General features: G+C 40.9%; 3 protein-coding genes across 8 annotated transcripts; 2 read left to right on the top strand and 1 right to left on the bottom strand.

Annotated features, from left to right (window-relative positions):
• Positions 1 to 1782: 1782 nt before the first annotated feature.
• rint1 (RAD50 interactor 1) lies at positions 1783 to 13679 on the top strand. 3 transcript variants are annotated; one of them, XM_028398341.1, is made up of 15 exons: positions 1783 to 2041; positions 5107 to 5232; positions 5820 to 5935; positions 6189 to 6362; positions 6463 to 6603; positions 6905 to 7076; positions 7853 to 7963; positions 8414 to 8639; positions 9014 to 9151; positions 9431 to 9525; positions 9749 to 9853; positions 10722 to 10942; positions 11890 to 12070; positions 12616 to 12734; positions 13150 to 13545. In XM_028398341.1, the coding sequence occupies exons 1-15, from the start codon at positions 1838 to 1840 to the stop codon at positions 13361 to 13363; spliced, it is 2343 nt and encodes a 780-aa protein (XP_028254142.1). In that variant the 5' UTR covers positions 1783 to 1837; the 3' UTR covers positions 13364 to 13545. The 3 variants fall into 3 exon arrangements, with proteins under 3 accessions (XP_028254142.1, XP_028254144.1, XP_028254145.1); XM_028398343.1 differs by lacking the exons at positions 11890 to 12070; positions 12616 to 12734; positions 13150 to 13545 and adding an exon at positions 11504 to 11877; XM_028398344.1 differs by lacking the exons at positions 1783 to 2041; positions 5820 to 5935; positions 6189 to 6362; positions 6463 to 6603 and having other exon boundaries at positions 5118 to 5223; positions 6938 to 7076; positions 13150 to 13679.
• LOC114429642 (E3 ubiquitin-protein ligase TRIM39-like) lies at positions 13656 to 16875 on the bottom strand. The gene is made up of 2 exons (XM_028398350.1): positions 16761 to 16875; positions 13656 to 16126 (listed from the first exon to the last, which is right to left on the bottom strand). The coding sequence occupies exon 2, from the start codon at positions 16117 to 16119 to the stop codon at positions 14473 to 14475; it is 1647 nt and encodes a 548-aa protein (XP_028254151.1). The 5' UTR covers positions 16120 to 16126; positions 16761 to 16875; the 3' UTR covers positions 13656 to 14472.
• Positions 16876 to 18192: 1317 nt separating this feature from the next.
• On the top strand, positions 18193 to 26105 carry caprin2 (caprin family member 2). Of its 4 annotated transcripts, none has more exons than XM_028398307.1 (21): positions 18193 to 18283; positions 18798 to 19077; positions 19174 to 19236; positions 19309 to 19395; positions 19868 to 20106; positions 20807 to 20889; positions 21550 to 21663; positions 21768 to 21805; positions 21895 to 22125; positions 22222 to 22263; positions 22337 to 22465; positions 22557 to 22641; positions 23168 to 23217; positions 23298 to 23402; positions 23475 to 23576; positions 23660 to 23800; positions 23974 to 24118; positions 24199 to 24303; positions 24488 to 24549; positions 24728 to 24782; positions 24965 to 26105. In XM_028398307.1, the coding sequence occupies exons 2-21, from the start codon at positions 18811 to 18813 to the stop codon at positions 25537 to 25539; spliced, it is 2718 nt and encodes a 905-aa protein (XP_028254108.1). In that variant the 5' UTR covers positions 18193 to 18283; positions 18798 to 18810; the 3' UTR covers positions 25540 to 26105. The 4 variants fall into 4 exon arrangements, with proteins under 4 accessions (XP_028254108.1, XP_028254107.1, XP_028254102.1 ...); XM_028398306.1 differs by having other exon boundaries at positions 24199 to 24363; positions 24968 to 26105; XM_028398301.1 differs by having other exon boundaries at positions 24199 to 24363.
• Positions 26106 to 27732: the final 1627 nt, after the last annotated feature.

Raw genomic sequence — 27732 nt, 5'->3', positions numbered from 1 at the left:
ATATTTATGTGTTTAATGTGTTCACTACACTGCTGTTATGTAATGTTTATTAAGTAAAGCAATTAAAAATTATGTTTAATTGTTCATGTAGTGAACTCTGATAACTGTATATCACCTTAATATGTATTTGCAAACAGGCAGAGCAGAGGGATTATAAAGTAACACAGTTTTTTTTGTATCATCTGTCACAACCTGGTGTTTATTTCTGGTTTTGTTTTCCTTGTTTTGGGTTTTTTGTTTAATCTGTGTTTAGTTACTGTTATTTTCTGGTAGTCCTAGGGCTAGTGTTTTGTTTCTCTGGGTTTTTGTTTAGTTCTTGTGTCTTGTTGTCCTTGTGGTGTTTGTCTTGTCTTGTGCTTCCTGCTTTACTTAGTCTTGTCCACCTTGTGTATTGTCTTTAGTTTTACTTCCTGTGGTTTCTGCCCTGCCCTAATGTGTGCCACCTGTGTCCTGTTGTCTTCCCTGGTCCTGTGTATTTAACTCTTTGCCAGTTTGTCTTGTCGTCACCTAAGGGGGTTGTGTGTTAGTCTCGTCTTCGCCTTGCCTTGCCACAGCTACGTTTCTCCAGGTTACCTTGCCTCGTCTTGTTTTTGAACCTTGTTTTTGCCTTACTGAGTTTTAGCCACATCTAGTGTGATTTTGTGTTTTTGTACATTAGAGTTTGCCCTCCTGGCACAAAATAAAGACTGTGACTCTGTTGATTTTGAACCGCTCTGCGTTCTGCACCTGTGTCCGCTCACCTGCACAAACCCTGACATAATCAGATATTGATGAAATGTGGCATCGGATTTTGACAGTCAATTATAAAAACAATAATAAAATAAAAATAAATCACAACAACGACATGGAGATGCTGCTCTGAAACAGGGAGTCTACAACTATAAACACACATTTGATCACAGTTCTTTATCTGATCAATACTTTAACTGTAACAGCTATGTTGTCATTGACTGTTTTCATCAAAAACAAAACAATAATCAATAATCAGAAAGAGATGATATATGAAGGATGCCGCTAAAATGTTGGTGATGGAGAGGAAAAATCTATAATAACATCCATTCATTTAAATGTGTATTCTACATCCCATTAGGAACACATGTAAGCTCCATGAAGGCACTGACATAGATCACACCTTTATTCAATGTCTCTAAATTTGATGTCATTTGTAAGAAGGGTCAGCTCAGAATGGATGGAAGCATGTTGTGTTGTTATTAAAAAAATGATAATAACACAATCTCTCTCTCTCTCTCTGTGTGTGTGTGTGTTTGTGAAAGGAACTGTGTATGTCTTCAATATGTCTTCAGTATGGCAGAATGGCTCCACCTGCTGGATGCATCCAGTAAAATCAGCACTGTCAAACTGCAGTTAGAGAATGGTGATCAGCAATGTTATCCACCAAAGTAAAACTGATTATTTATTATAGCACTTTACAGAAAGCCTGCATACTACATAATTTGAACCAGCAGTTTAGGTAACACTGCAGCATTCATCACAGGTCATATCCTCAGGTCACTTCCTCAAGCAAGGTTGTAAACGCATGTGTTCATGGTCCCCTCATTGTGTGAAAGTGCCCCTGTTTCTTCTAATTACAGTACAAACATTTATAAACAGGAATAATGAATCTGAACAAGTGTTCAGACATGCACAGAGATAGGAAATAAAAGTGAAGTTTTTTTCCCCGTCGAATCTCCTGTCCACACTCCAGTCCGGTAGGTGGCGGTAACGCACCTTGTCGCAACCCGCCAACTGCCAATAAATTTAAGAAGAAGAAGAAGGCGGAAGAAGAAAATAAGAAGGAAAAGGAGTAGAAGAAGAAGTGCGCACAACTGGACAAACGATGGACGAAGTGACGGATTATATTGTAAACCGTGTTCACACGACTAGGAAAGGAAGCGAAGTTTTCTCAGCAGGTTTAGAGAAACTAGAGGACCATGTGTTGGATTTTATGGAGAACGAGCTCGGGAGTGAGCTAAAGTCTCTTAAGTATGCTGAAGAACTGCTTAAAAAACTGCAAAAGGAAAACACTGTCCTGGAAGAACAGGTGAATTAAATTTGCTATTTTTGTGTGTAGTTAAGCCCTTAAGCATATAAACCCCCTTTCTCTTTACATTTGGTTATATATTATACTGTTGTAGGCTACTCACTCTCAGATCATTTCTGACACATGCTCCAGCCTGTATTACGTCTGAACTCAATACGTGTCCTAGTTCGTGTGAGGACGATGATCAGGGGCGGCTGTAGGAATTTTAAGTGCGCTGGCCTCAAGGTGGGAAGAAGGAGAGCTGTGATACAAATAACAGTATGAAACACAAATCAACACTTAATTAACTGTTAATATCAGTTTAGCATTGATGTTACTGCAGTTTTGATTGTGTTATTTGTAACACTGGTGTATCTGCATACTTTCCTTTTTATGGATAATTTTATTTTGAATATTATTTTTCATTTGCTAAATGCTAGTTTTATATAATCTTAACTGGTTATATAGACAGGTTAACATTACTGTTATCAGAGGCGCTGCTTGTCAACAGGCAACACAGGCAAATGCTTGGGGGCCCCAGGCCAGAAGCCCCCCCCCCCCCAAGGGCTCTCTTATGTAATCAAGTGATAGCGACAATGTTATAATGAAGTGTTATCCTTCTGGCAGCGAAAAAAGAAAGCAAGATATTGGCGAGTTATTTTACTTCAGAGCAGTGTGTACGTCCTGTGTTTGTGTGATCTGCTAGTCCTGATGTGACATAGCCTGTGTCCGTAATCACTTCCTAAATACTATATATGGCCCATTGTAGTGCCTCCACCATTTTGTAGTGCATGAGTGAGAAATTGTAGACCCCATATAGGGCTCTCAATGTATCCCACAATGCGTCATGAAAAGTAGTGTCCATCCGATGGTCACTACAATGAAGTGATGGGAATGAAAGAATGGGATGGAAGTCTTATAACTATAATGATCGTTTAAAGAATGTAGCATGACCGGTTGTTTTTGCTCTATTAATGTTTTGCCATAAAACACTTGGGCTATAACAGCGCGTTTAATTTGCAACAGCAATGATGTAAAATGTAAAATGTGGAAGGTAGAGTCTGAAATGTCATCATTTCTGCCATATTCTCTGAAACACCTTTGGAGACTGCTTATGGTAACGAGATAAACAACCAGATAAACACAACCAAGTCCAGCCCATGACAAATGGGAACAAAAACAAGTGTTGCATTTACATTTTTGTTCAGTGTGTGTGTTAGTCCACATTTACACACAGACGAGATAACAGACTTTAATATTGGCAGTGAGGAAAATTGTTCAATACAGGGATACAAAATCTGCTGTTACAGAAATACAAGGAAGAGCCTGCGGGTTGAGTGTTGTGTGTTTCCTCTCCTGGAGCATCACATGGGATTACATGGATTACATGGGATTGGTAAACATAACTTCTCCAACAAAAACCTGTACATTTTGAAATACCTCGTCAAACTGCTTCTTTTACTCATCACCACCTACAGCGAACTTGTTATTGAGTCATCTGTTGCAAGGATCAGACAAGCCCCTCCCAAACCCGACCACCCTTTTATCCTATTATCAGCCTCTCTGTTTGCGGCCATCCCTGCAACAAAAATACACTACAGAATCACAGATTTCTGATCCAGAATAATTTTGTGATGTGACCATCATCTGTAGAGGGTGAGAGTAATATGTTTCTGACATTATAAGGCAACACAAGCTGAATACTGTTTTATATGGCAAGGATGATGCCCCCTCTGTTGGCCTCCACATGTGAGACCTCATCCAGGTGATTTTGTCCTTCAAAAGATGTAGAACTGTGTACATTAAAATGGGACATCCACTTTGAGCTAGTGCACTTCTGCAATAGTGGGTTATGTAGTTATACCACAAATGTAAAAAAAAGAGGCAGCTTGTCCAAGACTCCAGAATAACTGTTTCCAGTGTTGAGTGCCACATCAAAATGCTGCTTGTGATTATTTTTTTAAGGTAAATAAGCCGCTGCCCTCTTGACCAGGTCTTCCTTGTAAAAGAGATATTTGATCTTAATGGTACTAACCTGGTAAAATAAAGGATAAATAAATAAAGTAGTTATGTGAAAAAATGTGAACACTGTTGTCCTCAAAGGACAACAATGTTCACATTTTAGACAGAGAGGAAAGGTGGTATGACAGAGGAGTCAAGGAAGCCATCTATGTTAAGCTGGAAAAACCTTCCCTTAACAGAGGTGGTGGCCTCAGACATCATCTTTCTACCACATACAATGCAGTGATTCCATCCATTCCCAGGAAGTTTGCACATACTCACAGTAAGAACAAAGGGCTGTCAACCAGTCCCCCTCCGGCAGTTTCATAGTCGTTAGCCAGTCGTTAGACACACCTGGCCCAGTCAGCCAGAACATCACAGGTAAGTATGGAAACATTTAGTGCTATTGTTTTTAAGTTTTTTAAGTTTTACCCAGACCCACCCACACAGGTCTGTAACTACATATAAACCATGTTTCCCCACCAAACAGTTAGAACTGATGAAGCTGCTTGGATGAGCAGCGAAACGTCTTCTAGAAAACTCTACAAGTCCAGACGCCTTGCTTCAATCCTCTCTACGTATGATGACCTGGATGACTGAGAATCTTCATCAACATAAATAAAGTAGTCAACGTGTTACATAAAACTTAGACCTAGGGTAATGCAGATGCATATCTTTGAGAGTAAGGGTGTATAAACTTTAAGAAATGTCCCCCCGTGTTGTGCCACAACATATACTCGCCCCTCTAGCTGATCGAAGAGAAATAAGGCCCCATGCATTTTAAAATACTTCTTAGTGTCCTGTGCAATAACATTAGAATCTTACTTCTCAGTCCAGGCACAACATAGATCTTGATCAGATCCCGTAAATAATTAACAGTTCATTCGACAGCACACTGTTTTCTTATCGGTCGAGTATCACATTGTAACTTAATTAATTTATAAAATCACCTTATAACATCAAATTTTTGTTATATTGTTGTTTAATCGGTTCTAACAAAAAACTTGCTAACCTAAACTTGTAATGTTGGGTTTGTCAATAAAAATGTACACAATTCATGTCAAATCTGCTTTTTTCTCATTTAGGTTCTGACTGTATCCAGTTCTATCCCACCCAAAGTTTCTGAAGCTTTGTCTGCTGCTGAGGAAGCCAGATGTTCCCTGGAGGACCTTCTACAGAAAGAGCAACATATCTCCAACATACTGCAACAGGTAAGAACTAAAGAATGCAACAAAAGTATAACGTTTGGATTTCAACACTGTAGATAAGAGAATTCTTGTTATAATTTTTGCTGAAATATTTGAACTGATTGTTCAGACTGCAGGAAATTAGTTCATTATATGGGGCTTCTTTGCCATCAGGCACCAGAACAGCAGAGAGGATCTGGTGGATTTTAAAATTAAAATACAAGAACTGGACGCCGGCTTGTAAAAGAAACACAATTCAAGCCAACTTGGATTGATTGATTTCTTCTGTGGACAGGTGTCTTTTATACAGGTAAGGAGCTGAGAGGGCTCCCAGTGTCAGATCCTTACCTGTGTAAAATACACCTGGGAGCAGAAATCTTGCTGATTGATAGGAGATTTTCATTCATGAAAATGAGAATTAATGTATAGCTTTTTTGAAATGCATTTTTCTGGATTTGTTTGTTATTGTTCTGTCTCTCACTGTTTAAATAAACCTACCATTAAAATTATAGACTGATCATTTCTTTGTTAGTAAGCAAACTTACAAAATCAGCACTTTTCCCTTAACTCTATAATTTATTATGTTTTTTGTTTTATGATTTGTTTTCTAGCACCTGCAGGAGGCCCAACCTTGGATGGATAATCTCAGCCAGACGTGTAACCAAATCGATACTATAGAGAGACACTTGAGATACCTCTTGTGCCTTCAACACATAGAAGAACTCAGGTACTAAAATGGGAGAAAGAGATGGTGGTATTTTTCATGGGAGACAATATTTCTTAATAAATATTCATGTAAATACACATGTATCACATGCATCATCATCATTGCAAATCTGTCTGTTGGGTGGATATTTTACTAACTGTAAAATAATTACATAGCATAATCTGTGATGAAGTTCTTTACTCAGAGGACCACTCATGCCAAGTTGAATATAGGTTTGATATGCTAGTAATGTGCAAAGTGTGTCTGTCTGCAGTGCTGCAGTCCAGCAGTGTCTGATGACCAGCAGTGTCTGGGAAGCCATAAGGGCCCTAGATGGCATGGCGGTGCTGGACTCTAAACTAAGCCAATCTGGATGTTCCCATATCCAGGGCTTCCTCCAAGAAACACTTTTTTTCTGGCACAAAATCATCAAGGACCGACTGGCCAGGTAATACCAGGTTATTTTGTAACTATGTGGCATAGTTAGGAAATTTAAAGAAAGATACTGTATCTTAATTACAAGCTAATACTCTTTAATTCTTTTATAGTGATTTTGAGAAAATACTGTCTCAACTTCACTGGCCGATCATCTCCCCTCCTGCTCAGTCATTGACACCCACTGCCAACTGTCAGGACACAAACAGCGAGCTGGACCTACTCATCACACAGCTGCTTGCCCTGCAGACCTCGTATCCTTTTATCCAAAGCACACAGGCGTATCACCACTCACTCTAGTGAGCTTTCCTTGTTTAATAAACAGCACGACTCCTGACTTTCTGGACTGAGCAACCCAACCACAATGACACAATCAGCAGCACATATAGTGGCGACCTATGTCAAATGTACTATGGAGATGTAATATTGAACAGCTCTTCATGATTTTTTTTTTATATTCTCAAAGTACATACTTTACCCTATAGCTCAACTAATACCTTTATTGACATATCCACAAAGAAACACTGTCTGTGTTTCTTTAACATTCCCTGACAGTGATGACCTCATATCACAGAAGACATTGGCCTCCTGCAGAGGTCCGTCCTTGGTTCCACCTCTACTGCAAGATCCCCCCCTCTGTCTGCCCATCCAGATCATGCTACAGCCACTCAGCAGAAGGTTCAAATACCACTTCTATGGGAATCGACAGACCAACTCCCTCAGCAAGGTCTTTCACACACAAAGCACCTATCACATAGTTATAGTGTATGTGTATGTTTTGTTTATGAGTATGATCTTACCAGGACCGCATAGAATTGACACACACTGTAAGTTTAAGTAGTATTTTCGGTGTCTCGATCTTTAATTAAAATATATTCAAATCATGCTGCAGGTCCCAAAAATGCCTGCAGCAAATCTTCCCTTCTAAACATGAACTCAAACGGTCGGGTGCTTGAAGACTGAGAAAGTCAATCATGTCATGAGCCACTGCAAACTATTAAGCTAGAGGAAAGACCCTGAAATGTGCATTTTGCCTAAGGTCTTCCATATGTGAAATGGATTTTTTGTATTTTCTACAAAAGTGTTTTGTTAAAAATAGAAAAATTAAAATGGTCCTAGGTTGGAATTTGATTTGATCTTTAATTTTTTCCAATTTGTGCGACCTGGAAGTTAGTCATTAAAGTTGTACAGTGTATTTACAGTGTTGGGAGTAACACATTACACAAGTAACATATTGCAGTAATATATTGCTTTACTAACAAAATCCTGGTATGGTAATATAGTTGTTACAAGTGCCACCTGCCAACACGTTTGACATTTACACCTTTTTAAACACTTAGTAATCATAGCTGAGTTCTTCTTGTATGTCAACTGTCATGTGTGCAGCCAAGTGCATGATCTTCCAGCCAAGAGAACGATACACATGGAAAATTATCACCAGATAAAAAAAAAATGTTTACAAACACAGAACCTCAAATTCGTCGTCCTTTCTGTTTCTTTCAGCCTGAGTGGTACCTGACACAGGTTCTGATGTGGATGGGTTACAGCTCAACATTCATGGAGGAAAAGATCCAGCCTATCCTGGATCGAGCTCAGGCGAACGTCTGTGCCAAGGTACTCAGTTTATTAAAAAGGTTTAGCAAAGTGTAGTCCAAACCAGTATAGTATTCTAACTCAGTTCAGTTTTATTTATATAGTGCTTCTTACAATCAGAATGGTCTCAAGTTGTTTTAGCCTGTTTTTATTCACATTAATAATTCATGTTTTTCTCTTTTTCATTTAACCGAGAAAACCATCATGTTAAATTCAGGGTCTAGTCTGTTGTTGATGGACATGCCATTGGACAGCTCTGCTCATCAATCATTTTGATTTTCCCCCAGGAATCAATAAAGTATGTATCTTAGAAATTGACAGGAAATTATGTCAGTATGTCACCAAAAAAGGACTGAGGGGGTGCCCATAACTAGAGCCATCATCAAGCTAAAGGCCTGGGAAACGTTTGTCAGTGATCAACCTAGTTAGCCTCTGTTGTAATTGTTATTGTGTTATTGTGTGTGTTCCTAGGTCGAATTGTGTCGAGGGCTGTTATATCTCGTCCAGGAGAAGGTTGCCCATGATGCTTCTAGACTACTGTACGATGACACACTCTTCTGTCACCTGGTCGAGGAAGTGCTGCAGTTTGAGAAGGAGTTACGAACTAACCAGTCATACCCATCAGTGCTGCCTGGCCTGCTTCACTTATTGCTCGAGGACACAATCCTTCAGAAGTGGCTCACTGTGGAAAAGAAGAGTGAGTTGTTAACTAAGAGGGTCATGGGCTGCTCAAGTTAATATCAGTGAATTCTTTTTCAACTTGTTTATGGATTTTATTGTTACCCAAGAGCAAGGAAAGAAACTTCTGCTTTGTAAGCCACAACATCCAGCCTAACTGCAGCTTGGACTGAGTTACATGGCAATATAAATAACTTCCAGTATAATCAACCATATTCTTACGGTTATTTATTATTCCAATAATAATTTAGCTTTTCTTGAATCTTTCTATTACCCTATACAAACTACAAGAAGTGGGCAGCTTTTTTTTGACCATCAAGATGAGACTCAAGAGGCTTGATTTAGAGCAGTGAAGGTGCATCATATAATGTAGCTTTGTCTTTATACATGCAGTGGCAGTGGAAAAGATGGATGCCATGCTGTCAGCAGAAGGAGCTTGGAGTTCTCAGTATAAAGATATCAGTGATATGGATGAGCTGAAGGCTCCTGATTGTGCAGAGACATTCATGACTCTTCTTCAGGTCATCACTGGTAAGATGTTTTCACAGATGATTTTTTTTTAATTTGTGTTGAATATACTCATACAAGTTATTCATTTTCTTCCCAAACAATACATTATTCAATTGTAGAATTCAGATTGCAGCATGATCAATCAACAATATTAATAAATACTCATATGCGTCACCTTCCCACTGGAGTTTAGTCACTCTGTGTTGAATGGTGACTAGGAAGCAGTTTGGACATATAAAACATTTCCAGTAAAAGCCTGTGTGTGTGTTTTTAATTATCCTGTTTTATATGTATATTCAGAGCGGTATCGGGACTTGCCCTGTCCTTCTGCACAGCTGAAGTTTCTGGGACTACAGAGAGACCTGGTAGATGACTTCCGCATACGACTAACCCAGGTAATAATGACACTGATAACACTGTGTGTGTCAAGACTTTCTGATACTAGCTTTAGTATAACCTGTATAGGTATAAATAAAAAGCAGTACACACCAAAGCCCACAGAAGTGTAAAGTTCTTCAGACAGCTTAGCTCTATAACAACACTGTGCATTACATGCCCTCTTTTCTATTTTCATAACATTAATGATGTTTTTTATTCTCTTTCTGTTGTCGCTTCCAGGTTATGAAGGAAGAGTCTCGCTGCCCACTCGGAATCCGTTACTGTGCCATCCTTAATGCTGTCAACTATATTTCCACAATCCTGGGAGACTGGGGAGACAATGTGGTGTGTGGTATATAAAGTACCTTTGTTTATTCTGTAGAGAAACAGCTCAACTAGAGAGTGGACAACCTTAACTATTCACTAAATGATATGTCTCAATCTGTAGTGAAATTCCATTGTACCAATCTTTACAATTATTAGTTTGATTGCCGTTGCTAGGCAATCAATCTTCACCCTCTTTCTTCTTCTTATTCTTCCGTACGTTTTTTGGCGCAGCGTATCTTCAGCATACATTCACCGATTTCAACCATTCGACTATCAAAATGTTCATCTCATAGAGGAGATTTTTCAAAAAATTATAGTTTTTCAAATATTAAGCAATTTCGGTGTCATTTTTGACATGGAAGTCTATGAGAGAGCCCTTCAACAAGGGTCATCTGCCAAATGTATCTCCTACAAATTTCACGCTACAGACTCCATGTTAGTCTTAAAACACTCATTAGATGCTGCTCTATCAAACTTGTTTAATACTTAAACTCAATTTTGCTTGTCTTTGTTAATGTAACCCAGTTTCTACAAGTGGGATATTACATTATATATTATTAACTTAGACAATATACAATGACCTATTGTGTGTCTGGTGTTCTTCTACCTTGTGTTGATCCAGGTAGTACTAATCCAGTTTAGTCAGTGTACCTCTTAGTATTTCTAGGTGTGCTGAAATTCAGATTGGCTGGCTTGCCACATCTTTACAGTTGGTAGGTCATGATTGGTTCAGTGACCTCGAAGCAGAGCTGATGCTAACCGAGTCACACACTCCAGGCCAAATGTGAAGCAGATCAGATTATTGTTTTATGCAAGACAAAGCTGCAGCCAGATTTTTGCTTTTGTTTTGCTGCAAATTGTATATTAACCACTCTTTTTTTATCAGTTTTTCCTACAGTTGCAGCAAGCAGCAGTATCACTCAGTGAGCAAATGGTACTCGGAGGCTTGGGCATGATGGAGGTGGGACGCCTGGCTTCTCTGGAAGGCTCTCTTTTTGATGGTCTGTTAGCATTACTGGATCGATTGAAAGGAGACATGTTGGGAAGATTGCTGGAATGGACCATGAGAGAAATCATAGAAAAAGCTAAACCTTACTGCAAAGAAAGGTGAGAGTTTGTTATTCCCTATAAAATAAAATTAACCCAATTATCTGCATTGCCCACATGCCGGTCAGGGCGCTCGGCCTCATAATCACAACCTCCCCTACTTGCCGGGTGATAACAAAGGGCCCTTGCCACTTGGCAAGCAGTTTAGAGCTGAAAGAAGGAAACAATATGAGTACTTTTTCTCCTGGTCTCCTGAGGTATCCAGCTGAGGATGTCTGTTGATGTCCTAGGACATTCTCTTGGGTAAATGTGATGTTTCTGTTCACCGTGTTAATATATTTGATGAAGAACTCCTCTTCTCAACCAGTGAGTGGGAGTGGCTGTTTGGAGAGAGGCCAGGGCTCTTGCCTCTTCTTCTGCTATGTAGATGCTGGCCACTTTTGGGGAGATTGGTGATTCTATTGCACAGCTGTGCTTTTGCACTTAGAGTTTCCCATTGTATTTAAAATAGGTTGTTGTTAGGCAGATGTCCAGCAGGTCACATATCGGGTCTGGGTTTATGTGTGTTCTGTCCAAGAGGGTGTGCCACATGCCTGTTACTAGTTTGCATTGTGTCTGTAGTGCGGATGTGTGGAAAGAAGTGACATCAGAGGCCGTAGTGTCCTCCGTGTCCTTTGTTAACAAAGTCCTGAATTTGGAACATGATGATGTGCCGACCACTGGTGAGAGAACTCCATTTTTATGTATCTTGGGGAGTCCCTAGTTATATACTGTGTTCCTAATTGTTATGTGAGTGACTTATCTGTTTTCTAATGAAAGGTTATGTTTTTCCTGACTTCCTTCTGAAATAACTGGGATCAATCTCAGCCTGGTTTGTTTCATAACATGGTACAAAAAGAACTGTTTCATCTGAAATAAAATAATTTTCATTCATGAAAATTTGTGCATAATAATTATATTACATTACAGTTTCGTTCTTGTTGTTTCGCTCTCTTCTGGTGTTTCAGGTGGCTGCTCCTGCCCTCCCAGCATGACCAGTCCACCATGTCGCTGTCCAGTTCGGCATGTCCCATGATGTTATGCGTGAGGGACAGATTGTTGAACCTTCATCAGAATCTGAGTCTTTCTCTCTTCCAAAAGGCTTGGCAGGGACTGGCCGAGAGAATTGACAACTTTCTCTACCAAGATGTAAGCAATAAAAAAAATCTAAAACTCCCACTATAAAAAAACAACTCAACATCAGTAAACAAAACAAAAATCAACTCGTAATCAACAATCATAAAAAAAGTTAAGACAATGTCATTTCTGACATGTTAAGAAAAAAAAAACTGCAACACAAGACAAGCAAAGATTGTTTTGAGTCTTTGTTGGTGTGACTGAAGGATCTAATGCTTTTCTGTTATCGAATATTCTATATTTATATGTATATCCTTGAGTTGTTACATTTTTCAAGTCATTCCCAAAAAAACTTCCATTGTTCTACAAAAAACCAGTATTAAGTTTCATACGTATTATTTCATCTCTCATTTGTCTGACTTGTCCTTTTACTATCACTAACAAAAAAACCTGTAGTTTGTTGCAGGTGCAGTTATTTTTACAGTACATCCTATGAAACATTTACTTTGTGTCATTCTATATCAAATATTGAACTAAGATGAATGTATCAAATTTATATCAAAAACAAAATTAGTGATACAATACAAGTAATAATGACTTGTGTGTTTCTTTGTCAGGTGATCCTGTCCAACCACTTCAGTGATGGTGGAGCAGCTCAGCTTCACTTCGATATGACCAGAAACCTGTTTCCTCTGTTTGGTCATTACTGCAAAAGACCTGAGAACTTCTTTAAACAGTAAGTGTGTGTGTGTGTGTGTGTGTGTGTGTGTGTGTCTGTGTGTGTGTGTAGCCACACAGGATCACCTGGTACATAGATAGTTTACATATTTACATTCGTGCTTAAAGGTTTCTGAACACATCAGCAGATTTTCCTGAAGTTAGAGAGAATCCAACTAAATACATGCAACAAATATTACATTCGATCATTTATTTAATTAGGGTTAACAATATACAATGTTACATATCTGTGTGTGTTGAAAAGGGCTAACCCTGATGGTTCACATACCTTTTCAAATTGAAAGCAAAAGTAGACTCCACCCATTTAGAGATACAGCACTTTGATCAGGTGTCAGTGAGTGTCCTGTCCTAGTAGTTCACTTATAACTTACATTAATCAGTATTGTCACCATTTGCTCTCTGTTTCTTTACAGTGTAAAGGAAGCTTGTGCCATATTATGTCTAAATGTGGGCTCTGCTATTCTGCTAAGGACTCTCCTCAAAGATGCAACAGATGAAACAAGAGATTTGGCAGGTTCAATGGATCCTTCACCAGAGTCTGCACTGAATGAATTAGGGGTTTACTATTTAGCACCATGTGATGTGTTGATTCTCCTCAACCTCAGAGCTTCATTGCCTGGACAGTAACTATGTTCCCTTACCATATTAACATGAAGTGTAAATCAGATATTGTTCTTTTTTTTCTTTTTCTTTTTTACATATATCCATCACATAATTAAACAGGATATGATCGTCTATGATCTTTATCGGACTAACGGTCACGTTTTAAACTGATAACCTCTACAGCATAAAGGTTTGTGATCCTTACTGCGATGATGCGCAGTGAGACAAGTCTGAGCGAACTGTAATTTATTCAAATGTTGAAGATGTATAACATAAAAATGTTATACATAAATAATATACATACATAAATAAAGCCGTTTGACCTAAATACGTCTGCATTTTTGCTTTGTTCGGGGGACTCTGCTATCTTGCATGCTTTTACTATTTTGTGTGTACTATAAAGAATACACACAAAAGAAAGAGGAAGGAGAAAAACTTGAAAACACTTTTTATAAATAAAATGAGGAATGTGGTTATCTGAACTTAGATTCTCAAAGTGTCCATTTTTGAGAAACAGCAGAATTTATGCATTTGGAACTGGTTCTGGGAGGTGTTTTAACAAGACGCTACCTCTAAACCATTATTCAGGATCTCGGTGCATTCAAGCTCTAAGGGAGAACCAAAATCTACTATCTGCACGTATCCCAACCGGACACCCTAGATTAGCGCTAAACTCAAAGCCCAAACCTCAGCGTTCACCTATGGAGATGCTTACAAAGCAGTCGGATATGACTATCAGTTTGAAGTGTCACACTCTGCAAAGTGTCACAAAAGTTTCAGTATCATTGAGATTTTTAATATTACAAGAGCATTTGAGAGTGTTTTACACTTTTTTTGTTAAGAAAACATTCTGTGAGATACTGTGACAAGGTATCAGGCTGTTAACCTGCATTGTAACATTACCTGGTTTACATGGTGCCATGGTCATGGTTCTAGAAACAAGCCAAATATTACAGCATTTCATATATTATAAAAATATTAGAACATGAGAAATAAAATTACATTCAAATTGTAGATAAGCAAGATTTGTTTACACTTCTTATCTATATTACTATTTTAACCTTGTCCCCAAGAGGATACAGCTACAGAACACAACTCATGATAGGCTAAGATGGAAACGCAGATACTAAATGTTATGGAACCATGTCTCCTTTGTAAGGGACAGGCGTGATGATCAGAGGCGCAGAGTTGATTTGACCATCATTAATACAGGGACCAAAGAAGGGATACATTTTCTCAGTGAAGTTACAGCCAGTAAAGGAGTAGATATGAGCTGGAACATCTACATCATAAAAGGAGACCACACCCTCCTCATAATCCACAAACACCCCCACCTTCTCAGGCTGAGACTGCAGAGAGAGAGGTACATGTGGGTCATCAAGAGCTTTGTACTCAGTTCTGTTCTTCAACCATATCATCCACAGTCCTGCCATAGGGGTTGCTACAATTTTCCCCTGCCTGTTAATGGACTCTCTGGCCACTCCTAAATCCCACTTTGTCTTCTCTTTAACCTGGACTTCAAAGTAGAATCTGCCTGAAGAGAAACTCTGTTTTCCTAAGAGACAGGGACTAGAGGAAAATCGCTTCGGACTGTGTGGTACTCTCTGCTTAACATCACCACAGCTGACACGTTTCCCATCATCAGACAGGATGAGCGCTGCATGAGCCGTTTCAGGATCCAGAGTCACATCCACTGCAAACTGCTGGACCCTCTTCAGTTCATCCTGAAGCAGCTTCTTCATCTGGTCTCTGAGTGAGTCCTCCAGCTGAGCCACAGCTCTCCTCACTGTCCCCTCATACGAGGAGTGAACTGTGACCTCAGTCCAGTCTTTGGTGGGTGGAGCAGGGTTCAGGGATGAGAAGCTTTGGAGGAGGTGGAGGTGGTCTTCAGTGTGTGACAGCTGCTCCACCTCAGAGCGCCTCTTCATCAGCTCAGAGATTTCCTCCTCCAGCTCTTTGATGAAGCCTTCAGCCTGTTTCTCTCTTGTTTTCTGCTTCTCTTCGATCGTGTCAGTGAGCTGAGCCAGACCCCTCTCTACAGACTGGATCAGAGCAGTGAAGACCTGCACACTGGCTGCTGTCTCTCTGTCTGCATCCTCCTTGCTGAGCTTCACTGACTCTTTGATCTGCTCCATCTTCACTCGTCTCTCCTGGATCATCTGCTGAATTTCAGACTCTGTCTTTTTAAGTTCAGCTTTCTTTCCTTCATATTCTTTTTTTAAAGGAGCAAAGTTGTGTCTTTTATGATCTGTCCTAACGCACGTCTCACACACACACACCTGCTCGGTCTTACAGAACAGCTCCAGAGGTCTGTCATGCTTCTTACACACCCTGTCCTCCAGGTTCTTCACAGCATTGATCAGCTTGTGTTGTGTCAGGCCTGTAATTTTCTGATGAAGCTCCAGGTGAGTCTCACAGTAGGAGGTCAGACACACCAGGCAGGACTTCACAGCCTTCACTTTGGTTTCAGTGCAGGCATCACAGGGAACATCTCCTTCTTTGGCTTGGTTTGACTCCACGGTGCTGACATTCTTTAAAGTTGACTGTTTGAACAGAGCAGCCATCTCAGATACGAATCTGTTGATGTTGAGCTCAGGTTGTCTGTAAAACACATCTTTACATACGGGACACTGACACTTTTCATTAACCTCCCAGTGTTGTGTGATGCAGCTCTTGCAGTAGTTGTGTCCACATGGTATGGTGACTGGATCAGTGAACACATCCAGACAGATGGAGCACAGAAACTGGTCTTCAGAGAGAAGGCTGCCAGCTGTCGCCATATCACACCTGTGATACAGAATATATGTAACAGTAAATATTAGTACTTTAGAATAGTATAATATTCTTGCGTAATGTTTCTCTTTCAGGTTAACATCAGGATGTTTTTCTTCAGTGCTGCTGGACAGAATGTGAACACACACTCTGGTCAACTAATTTGTCCCCCATGACCTCTCCTAGGATGAAGAAGAGGTTTATTAGTCGCTATTTTGACAACCATAATGATGTCATTGCTGCTGTGGACCATGCCAACTTATACAGAGGAGAGATCCAATGGTGCTAAAAAACAAATATACGAGACTGAAAAGTTCTTTAAGGTCTTTGAAAGTCTATCAAACCACAGAAACATCAGTCATCTCAGGGAAAAACAGTTCCGTTCAGTTCAGTTCAGTTCAGTTGTTCCAGGAATGTCACATTTCTTGCCACACCATCTCACCCTGCGTTGTTTCTATTAACCCCTTCTTGCAAGTATTTGTTTACAAGGCTAACTATTGGAACACCATTCTCTGCTCACACCTTTGACAAAACAGTGTTGCAATTTTTAGTAAAAAAAAAAAAAGATAGATAGATAGATAGATAGATAGATAGATAGATAGATAGATAGATAGATAGATAGATAGATAGATAGATAGATAGATCTCACCAGTGAACTCCAAAGTGTCTTGATAACAAATTGACTCCTTCCCTTCAGTGAGCGTTTTACTGACTGCAGCAGCTCTTTTAAGTATGCCAGGATTGTAATGATGTCACATTTCTTGTCATGCTCCACCTTTGAAACTGAAGCATTGTTACTAACTTAGGAGAGGAGGGGAACTTTCTGTCATAATAATCTCTTTTTGTTTTTGTTTTGTTTTCCAGGAAACATAATTGGGTTTTACCTGAAGTCTAAAGCACAGAGGGTCCAGAGGTGTACCACAGAGATCAAATCTGGAACCTCAGATATTTTGTGTCTATAAAATCTTTAGTCTTCTGATTATATGTAACAAATCCATGATCCAAATGCATAGCAATGATAGTGCACACTGACTATATGTGTTCAGTTTCTGTCTTACAAACAGTACGCTAAGGCACTTTACAAGAAGCAGAATACAGATTGGCTCTTCCCCCGTCTTGGTACTTTCTAACAGCAGTAACAACAACAGATGATAGACTGATGGTAAGGGATTGTGAAACACCTTGGAGGAGGGCCGCCTTTAGACAGTTTGCTCTTCCTATGAATACTTATGATGTGAGAAAACATTTCCTTAGTTGTAGCTCACATTATTTTACAAAATGCATTGATATCAATTAAACTAATAATACTTGATTAATATCAAACTGTGTTTCTAATGGTTACAATCCAGCAAAGGGTTAACAGCTGACTCTGCAGCTCGTGAAGCATTTTACCATCTTTCTGCTCATTGTTTCTATGTGTTTTGGATCTTGGACTTACACATGCATTCGGAAAACCACATATGACAGCAGAATGGGATCTTTAGTGTTTGTGTGCTGCATATTCTATATAACAGTGGAGACCGGAATGAGCCTGAAGCCAAAGTGAACATTGTATATGAGTTGGGTGATCATGTTAGAAGTTGTGCTGTGATCACATGAAGAAGCCTAAAAACCTGCCAGCTGAGTGTCACAGGTATGTTAATGTTTTTACTGCTACTATATTTTGGACTATTAAACATGGATCCAACAAAAATACTGCCCAATGTAGAATTTTACTGTCTTTTAGCTTTTTTAGTTTTGGTTGTGAGGTTTCAAATTCAGTGTGTGTGTGTGTGTGTGTTTAGTGATATCCAGGGTTTCATAATGTTATATATGTATAAATAAAAACATTATCAGAAGCCTTTTTTAACTTTTACCTCTAAACTGAAGGTAGCTTCCTATTAATTGACATAATCAACATTAAACCACTGTTGGAATATTCCAGTGTGAGACATCATGTGATAATGATGTCTCAGTCTGATCCGGTGCGTGCACTGACAGGTGCCAGAACCGGATGTGGATGCCCCCCCCAGCATTTGTGTGTGTGTGGCCCAGTCGGCACAGTATATAAAGGTATGAGCGGACACCGGCGCCGCCTCTGCGAGCGATTGGGAAAGAAAAGCGGGGGATCGGACCGGTCAGTTGTGGGGCTCTTCAGGTGAGGATTTAACGCCCAAGAGCCACAGACACGAGGTGGGTCCCGCTGTGGGTTTTTTATTTGTTTGTTTGTTTAATAAGATGCTGACGCATGTGGCGTTTAAACTTGAAATCCGAGGTGAGGTTTAGAGTCATGGCACCAGAAAAGTTGAGATTTGGTGCGTCATTTTGCTCATGCTTAATTGTTATAATTGCTAATATGAATCTCCACCCAGCGATCAGGATAAGTGTGGCTGATATATCACACGTGCGCAGGGATATCAAACCCAAAACACAAAGCGTCTGAAACGGCTCCTCGTTTTGTTTGTATTGTGCGTGTTTTGAAGCTTTTCTGCTTGTCCTGTTTTCATGATTCATCCAGAGAGAGCACGCTGTCCAGTGGCCGCTGTAAATGCAGTGTCACGGGGTTGGCAGCTGCCCAAACTGGGCTGAGTCCATCTCTATTGAACGCTTGGCACCAGTAGCAGCAGCAGCAGCAGCTGCAGCTCTTCTCTCTGTTGCAGCTGCACAGCTCTCGGCTAAAATGTGTCCCTTCTTTCTCTCTCTCCAGTGTGAAACACATCATGGTACAGCTGTCTCCTTCCCCCAACCTGGATGTCACCCCTTCACCTGAGCGCTCGGCAGAGGGGGAGGAAAGACAGGAGGACCAGGGATCCGGTGGTGATGGTGCTGGTGGTGGTTGTGGTAGCCCTAAGGTGGCCTCACCCAGAGGGTCAAACACCTTGCAGCTCAACCTGGAAGTCTCCACCACCTACCACGGCTACGAAACCTACATAGAAGATGGCCTCATCTGCCTCAAACACAAAGTCCGTAACCTGGAGAAAAAGAAGGTAGGGCAGGTTGTGCGGTGCTTTGAAATGCTGGATGTGGGTGTCCACTTGGATTTTTTTTTTTTTTTTTGGTCATGTGTCTTTGTGTGTCCACAGCTAAAACTGGAGGACTACAAGAGGAGGCTGGCTGGAGGCGAAGGGCTGAACAAAGATCAGATGGTGACGCATAAAGGCAATGTGACAGTGTGTCCTCATGAATGGCACAAATTACATGTGTCTCTGTCTCACTAGGCCTCTGTGGAAAAGTACGAGGAGGTGCAACATAACCTGGAGTTTGCACGGGAGCTGCACAAAAGCCTGGATGGTTTAACTCAGAATGTAAACTCAGACTTTCAGCCAGAGTGATTTTAATGTGTTGATGATGTGATGATATTGTACCTCACACTGCAGGCTAAATATTACTTAAATTCCTGCCTCAGAGCATTAGAGGTGTAATTAAAGCTCATTTTTCAGAACCCCCTTTGTCCTGAAATACGTGGTCACAGGAGGCTATCCCAGCTGTCCATGTGTGAAAAGTAGGGGACACCCAGGTCACAAGTCAATCACAGGGTTAAAAAAATACCAGGTACCTGGTACTTCTGATAACTCCTACTTGCCATATTGACCCTGAAGTGATCCCAAAGTCTTCCTGTGCCAAGACAAAACTCCACTCACCACATTGCCTACATCCAGAATGTTCTAATGTAGCAGTCTCATGCATCTTATTTGGGCACTGAAGTAAAGTACTTTTGACCCAGATAGATGATTGAGATGTTATGCTAAGCTAATTGACTTCAGTCTTATTCTGTAGCTGCTGAGAGCCCAGAAGAAGGTGCTGAAGAAGGAGCAGGTGGCAAAGGTGGATGCAGAGAGAAAACGTCTGACTACGGTGCTCCAGCTCCAGCACCTCCTTGCTAGCCTGCAGCAGGAGCATGTCAGGGAAGACCTGCTGGCCGGACACAACCAGGCACCGCATGTCCCTGCCCAGCAGCTACACAGCCTGAGGCAGCTCGCCACCCAGCTGGGAGTCGAGAGGGATAACCAAATGAGGTGAAAGTCACAGTCTCTCACACACACTAAAGATTGGGCTGCTAGTAGTGGTGGACTTTCTGGTGTCTGACTCATGTCTTGCAAGAACTGTTCATAATATGTCTAATGACTCGCATAATTAAATGCTCTAAATCTATGCATTGACTCCCTAATTCGCTATGAATTCTGGGTAAATTGCAAAATAAACCTGCAGTGTAACACTACATGGATTATTAATCCAATGTGTTGCTTGTATTCAATGAAATGATCTGGAGGTAATGTTTGAGGGTACCCTGGCTAGCCATGCCCATTCAAATTGTCTCTATGAAATGGGTCTGGAATTCATTGCTTGCAGTACAAACCATATCAAGTCGGTTTATTTAAAAGGGGGCAGGCTTTATGTGATGACTTGCTGTATGCATATAATATCGGCTTGGATTTGAGAGTTTTTATTGCAAAGCCAACCACATTTACTGGTGTACCTTCTCTACTGCTGTTTCGGATGCTTTTTGTTGATACTAGTCTGGTTGAGACTTCCTATGTCATATGCTTTGTCTCTGTGTCTGTTGGTACAGAATGCTGTCAATTCAGCTCAAATCCACAGAGAACACATTAAGTCCTTGTATAGAACAGGGGGAAAAAGATGGGATAGCTAGCCAGGCTAGTTTTTGGGTGTAGACCAGTGTAAAATCTTGTACCCTTTCTTGGCTGTGCGCTTCAGTTTAGAGAAGCAGATGGAGCAGGCATCTGTGGTCTATCTGGACCTGCTGGAGGGGAAAGACAAGCCTGTGGCTGGAACCTCATGTAAGTAAGACAACAAGATCTCTGTTGGGTGCTTCTTCAAGATATGCCTAATGTGATCTCTACAAGATTAATCTCTAGAGTACCATGTATTAGTTTTTATTAGTGCCTATTGTCATTATTGCCAAATTAGTGGCTTCCTTCATTTGCTGTTATTTCTGACACTGGATCTAGATTTTAGGTTGCAAAGGGTCAACAAGCTTTTAGATAGGATGCAACAGCAGTACTTCTGCACTCTGAACCTGTTGTGTGATGCAGTGACCCTTGTCTGCAAGCACAATGTGACTGGTGAATCCTACAAAAACATTTAAAATCCCATCAATGACCTTTTCACCAGATTATTGGGACCTAGACCTGTTAGGTTTTCGTAATGTACTCCCAGCTCTAGTGAGCAGTGCCAGCAACCATCGTGTCCTGAAAGGACGATTACAGTTTCGTCGCAAATTAAATTCCTCTTGTAATTACAGAATACATTCTCAGTTACTGTCATTTGACGCTTGAAGACAAACTGCAAGCGATTTCAGCGTTCACGCCTGGTTTTCTTTAAGAAATGCAGTCTTGTTTTCATATTGTTGTATGGTATCCATCTATGTTTTTGGAAGCTTAAAAATTAATGACGTCATGCAGATTGCAAACTTTTGTACATTTATCCTTTCTCTTCAGTTAAACTGTTGAAAGAAGAACTCACCAGGCTGCTGAAGTCGAAGTACTTCAGTTGTATTCCACCTCCACCCAACAAGACTCAAGAGGTGTTACTGAGTTCTACCAGCCACAGCAGTAAGATCATGCCTACTGTAAACTCGAACAATCTGTTGCTAGATATTTTTTGTTATAAAACCTGCCAACAAACCTATAATTTGTATAATTCTTTTCTCCATCAGCCATATTAAATTTAAAACCGAAAGAAGTTTCTAAGGAGGTAAGACATTTGCGCTCTTATCTTTGTCTTGTGTGTGTGTGACTGAGCATGCTCCAGGATTCACTGATGCTCTGTTGGTGATATGGCAGTTTTTCAACAGACTGTACCGGACTGACATGGAGAGTCCTCCCACTCAGAACTGGAAGGAGGACATCCAGGCTATGAGGGATCGGGAGCCTCCTGATTGCTGGGATATGGAGTTCACAGACAGTCCCTCATGCCCAAAAACCACAGTCCATAAACCATGGAGGGGAGCTGCCACCTTCATCCCTAAGGTTTTACCAGTTACTACCAAGAAACGGTCTGCTGACTGCAAAGAGGTAAAAGTGCACACTAAAGAGTTTGTTGACTCAGCCATGAATGGGGGGGTTATGGTTTCTACAGATCAGATGATTAACACCTGATATCCTCCTCAGAGAAAAGGGAGGAAAGCTAGAGGAGACCACAGTTCCAAGTTGGTGAGTACACAAGACAATTGCGCACGATCTCTGTAAACAACAAGTATGTAAAGCATTGTGTGATTCCTGACAGACACTTCACTTGGATATGCCTGTAGAAGTTTTTGACTCCCCATCCACCTTACCCAAAGACCCCATCCTGAGGAAGCAGCGCCTTGAGGACCTTATGACGAAGATCCATAGCTCCTTCAGTTTCATGCAGGTAGGTTGTTTGTGTGCACAGAGTTTGTCAGTTCAATATGGCATTAGAGTTCGCTGCTTTGAATGTTTTAAAAAGATGTTTTCCTGTTTAGGACTCTTTCCTAGAGGGTGAGAGCTCTCCTACAAATAGCCACCCCAGGCTGAAGAGACGACCGTCCGGATCTCCCTCTCCCCTGGGTACATTCAGAATATTAGTTGCAAGTTGATGGGTGGTTGTTTAAGTGTTAGGTTACAGATTTTAAAAATGTATATTAAATTTATCTTAGCAGATGTTTATGTCGAAGCACTCGACACATTTAGACCTCAGGACTATTCTTGCCTTGATTCCTGCCATACACTAATATGGACAGCACTTAGGACTCCAAATGAATAGTTTAGGCCAATCTGAAGTGAAGTAGAACTTACCCAGAACAGGGTTTAGTTTCACTGGTCTGGACCAAAACAGGAAGTTATATTTTTAATCGGGCTTAGCATTTACACTTGGTAACAGGAAACTAAAGAGCACATGGCTGAAGTCCCAACCTGAGTATAAAGAACTGTACAATGCACCCCTTCAGAGGCTGATGTCCACCCGCACAATATTAGCATCTCAGAACCAAATAATGCAGAATATTCAACGGAAACATACAGCTCTGGTTTTGGAGTGTTGTTTAACAGTCTTTTTTTTTTTTTTTTTTTTTTTTTTCTCCTCCTCAATAACCAGCTCAGTCGGGTTTGAGAAGCCCTGCTGACGTCCTGCCCAAAACAATGCATGTAAGCAGTCTGTTCTTTTTCTTCAACACTTTGACTGTGACTTTAAATAAAACCACTTCACTGTCATCTGCCACATTCAGTCTACCCCACTGCCTACCAGGCTGTTGGAGCGGAAAGCCAGTTTAACCAATGGAGATGAGTGTCTGGAGACCAGTGACCTGGAGCTTTCAAAGGACCTACCTCATGTAAGGAGCAGGTGACTGTCAGACACGGCCTATATTTGGCTTTAAAACTGTTAAGCGGTGTTGTCTCTGCAGGAGTCACTACAGCTGACTGAAAGAAAGATGTATCCTTCACCGCCACTGTACTGCAGGGAGTCCACCATCTCTGTTGGTCTGGAGGAGAAGAGCTGCCCTCTTGTGAGCTGGCTTTCTGTCAGCAGATGAAGCGTTAGATGCTATTAGGTGTATTCACAATGCGTTGTATTTTTAACCTTTTACAGACGCCAGTAACCAATTCAGGAAAGCAGTCCCCCTGTAATGGGGTGACATCTTGCACCTCCACCCCTCCCCAGGGACAGGCTTTCTCTACACCCCCCACCAGGAGAAGTCTCACCTCTGCACAGTTTCAGAGCATCCAATCAGTGAGTCAGAGTACACGGTGTTCACCAGTTTTTTTTTTTTTTTGTCGTCGTCCCACTTTTGTCCATGTTTGGATTTAATAGGAGGGAGTTAGAACCATAGTGTGAACTATGGTTGAAATTAGTCTATGTGCAGCAGCTGCACAGGACTTACAGGGTTTTCTGCTTTCTTGTAGGTCTTCAAGGTGAACACCTCCTTACCTCAGAATGGGGAGCTCAACTACAAACAAGATTCAGCAGGTTTCTCTGGGCCCAGGTACTGCAGTGCCAGTACCCAAACACCTCCAGAGTTTGCTCTCTCAGAAGAGGAACCACAGCCAGGTATGTTGGGGAAGACCTTTTTACTCCAAGAATCCCATGGACTGAACAATCTTGATGCACCTCTTGCTGTATGTTCCCAGAGTACACCGTGGGTAGCGGTGGGCAGATCTTCCTGTCCCCTGGCCAGTCAGGTGGAGGCGTGATTCGACCTGGCCAGCTGTACTACACCAGAGGACCCGTGAGAGGTATGGCACGTGGCGGCAAAGGACTGGCACAAACCTTTCGCTCCTCTGGTTGGCACCGAGGTATCTGTCCCCAGCTTTCCTTTTCTTCTTTCAGGGTTTGCACCATTTCCTCTTTCTTTCCTCCTACTAGTTTGTAGTCCTGATTAAAGATCAGAGGTTTCTGAAATGGGTTTCTGCTCCTCAGGAGGATCCTATACTCCCCAGTCTCATCTCAGGGACTCTGGCCCTCTCCTCTATACTACACGTGTAAGTTGATTATTTGATTTTCTTATTCATTTCTACTGTGTTCGATGTAACACCAACAGAAATCATCAAGCAAACTTGCCATGAAACATAATGGAAAGGACTTATTCTTGTCGTGGTAACTTTTGGATCCTAGATTTAGTCAGAAATTATGTTAACCAGAACGTAATGCCTTTTCTAGGACTCTGGCTATCAACACAGCTACAGGCGAGGAAGTGGGAGACATAACTCTAGTGGTAAGGATACAAGTGTGAATTTCAGCTTAAAGGTTCTACATGTGAGAATTGTTTTGTGGACTAAATGTTTTGTTTGTTTTTCTTTTAATAAAGAAGTGATGCAACCAATCACAATCAAGTATCCAGGAGGCATTATTATAACATGCTCTGCGTTCTATTTACTGTTAACTTTTGCTCTTCAGCAGCCTGGAGTGACTCTTCCCTGGTGAGCAGCCCTGACCGGGACGGAAACTTCACAGTAGTGGATTCTGGTCATGGAGATTCAATGTCTGTCTCCACCGTGGAGGTCCCGCTCACTCCCCACGGCCCCCACCACACCACCCTGCTGCCCATGCAGCTGTACCCGCTCTCCCAGCCTTTGCGGGTGGCTTTCACTGCTTCTCGAACGGCAAACTTCGCCCCCGGCAACCTGGACCAGCCAATCGTGTTTGACCAGCTGCACAGCAACCTGGGGGAGATGTACGACACCCACATTGGTCGGTTCACCTGCCCTGTGAATGGAACCTACGTCTTCATCTTTCACATCCTGAAGCTCGCCATCAATGTGCCACTCTACATTAACCTCATGCGTAATGAGGAGGTGATGGTGTCGGCGTATGCCAATGACGGAGCCCCGGATCATGAGACAGCCAGCAACCATGCCATCCTCCCTCTTTTCCAAGGAGACCAGGTGTGGCTAAGGTTGCATCGTGGCGCTATCTATGGCAGCACATGGAAGTACAGCACCTTCTCTGGCTTCCTGCTGTATCAGGACTGATGTTTGCTTTGCACTAAATGGTGATTTCAGCAGTGAGGTCAGGCTGCATGCCGGTGCCTTTGCCATCATAAAGCCCCTCTAACAGGAGGTTTGTGAGTATAGAACATACCATTTGGCCACTACATCTATCTAAAAAAGGACATTCTGACTAAAACCTAGACATACCTGTGTGATTCTTCCTGTGACTGTGATACTTGAACTCATCTCGCTGTAAATGAGCCTGTAACACACCACCTGTTCCGCCCACAGGTCTCTGATTTCAGCGAGAACTCTGATGCAATGTTATGACATGTGCCTTTTTTGGTTTTCTGAATGGCTTTTTGGATGATTGGCCAGATATGAATGAACTTTATCAGGTGATTCTACTAGCAGCACTTTGCTTGATGCTGGGCTCCTATGCATTCGTCCTCACGTTGCTCTGTGTGATTGTAAAGCCAAGGAACAGGTTGTGATATTGGTGGTGGGTGTGCTGTCAAAACACTTGAGGCCAAATTGTTGCACTGAAATGACTATTGTGGAGCAACAAGTGGTCCTTACATATACCAAAATAAAAGATGAGCAGTTAAGTCTGGGCTTCTGATCTTTATTTTAGTAAACCAATAAGAAATAAGATATTTCACTTACTTTAAACTATATTTATACATCAATAACAATAAAATATGATTTTGTTATGTTATCCTTAAAAAAAGAACAATACTACAGAGTAAAAATATTCATGTAGAGTTTATACTTCAGTTAAAGAACAAAAATATGAGCCACTGCTGTTTGAGGGCCCCTCATGGCACTTTTCTTTGGTTTAGACCTGTGTAATATTAGGAAACCAAGTCCCTTAACCATGATTGAGCTCTTGTTTATATGATCTCTGCGTATTGGACATCTCAGAGAGGCTCTATATTTAGTTGGGCCCATGCACCAGGCTTCTGGATGCAAGCCTGCCCTTCGGATATCAACCGTAGCTCAGACTCAATCAAAACGGAAGTCTTAATAAATGGTCTTGAGGTAAAATAAACAAACCTTAGATTAGATGCAGATCTTGTTGCCTGAGTCAGGCTCGTTCTCTCTTAAGCCGATGCAGAGACACTAATAATAAAAGTGTGCATATCTAAAACAGTACTGCAATCATCATGATGATAGTTTAGTTAATGATCTTAGCTCAGGAGATTAGCCAGTTGCACAACTTGCCATGTTCTATTTACAACAAAATTAATGCAGGTGCAACAGTAGTTGTGTACAACTTAATGAAAAGTTCTAAATCAGTGTTTTCTGATTATAACAATATATCTACAATTCTAGTGCCAATCACATGTACCGTAATGTCTAGAACTGTGGTAGGTGTGATGTTAGGCAGGAATGGTAGGAAAAGATGCCAAATTGTGACATTGAATACACTGTCTGCCATCAAGTGGTGACATGTAGGAACTGCACTTCTTTCAAACTCATTTGGAATGGTCTTTTGTATTCATATTTTTTAATAATTTTCATGATTCAGAATGTCTCTCTGCGATATTTTAACACATTTTTCTTCTCTAGTATATTAGAAATATCAAATATTGAGCACATTGTTTATGATATAAAATCTATTTAACACTATGTAATCATATTCTAGAAACTATACATATTTGGACGGTACAAGATGCATGCTAAACTAAATGAACTAATAAATGAACTAAAATCATTTGTTTAACTGTTTTAATCACTGCATAGCGTTGTCATGGGGCCTGCTCAGTTGCATTGCATTATGGGACATTAACATGCCCATTAACAAAACATTCAAAAATCTAGTCTGCTATTTTAAAAAACTTTCTGCTTTATGACTTTCTGCACCTTTCATGGTATTTTGACACATCTGGACAGAGCTAATTCCAGTAAGTGTGAACATACTTAATTAAAAGTAAACAAAAAAGTCAGATTGTGCTAATTGTAAAATGATGTATTGATTTATAAAATGTATTATGAGCTACAGTCACAAACCAACTCAAAGAAAGTGACACAAAGGAGGTGGAGAGTGGGACACACTGTGTGAAGTCTTCTCCAGCATATCCCAAAGATTGTCAGTGCTTTTATTCTCGCAAGAAGGATACATGTCACATAAAACACATGTGAGGAGGAAATATGCTGCATACTCCCTGACAAAGCCTTCACTAAGAACATGAACTGGAATTCCTAAATCACACAGACCAGGAGAAAAGTTCA

The sequence above is a fragment of the Parambassis ranga genome, chromosome 2 (assembly GCF_900634625.1).
Source record: "Parambassis ranga chromosome 2, fParRan2.1, whole genome shotgun sequence".
Classification (NCBI taxonomy): Eukaryota; Metazoa; Chordata; class Actinopteri; family Ambassidae; genus Parambassis; species Parambassis ranga.
This window is presented reverse-complemented; position numbering and strand designations above follow the sequence as displayed.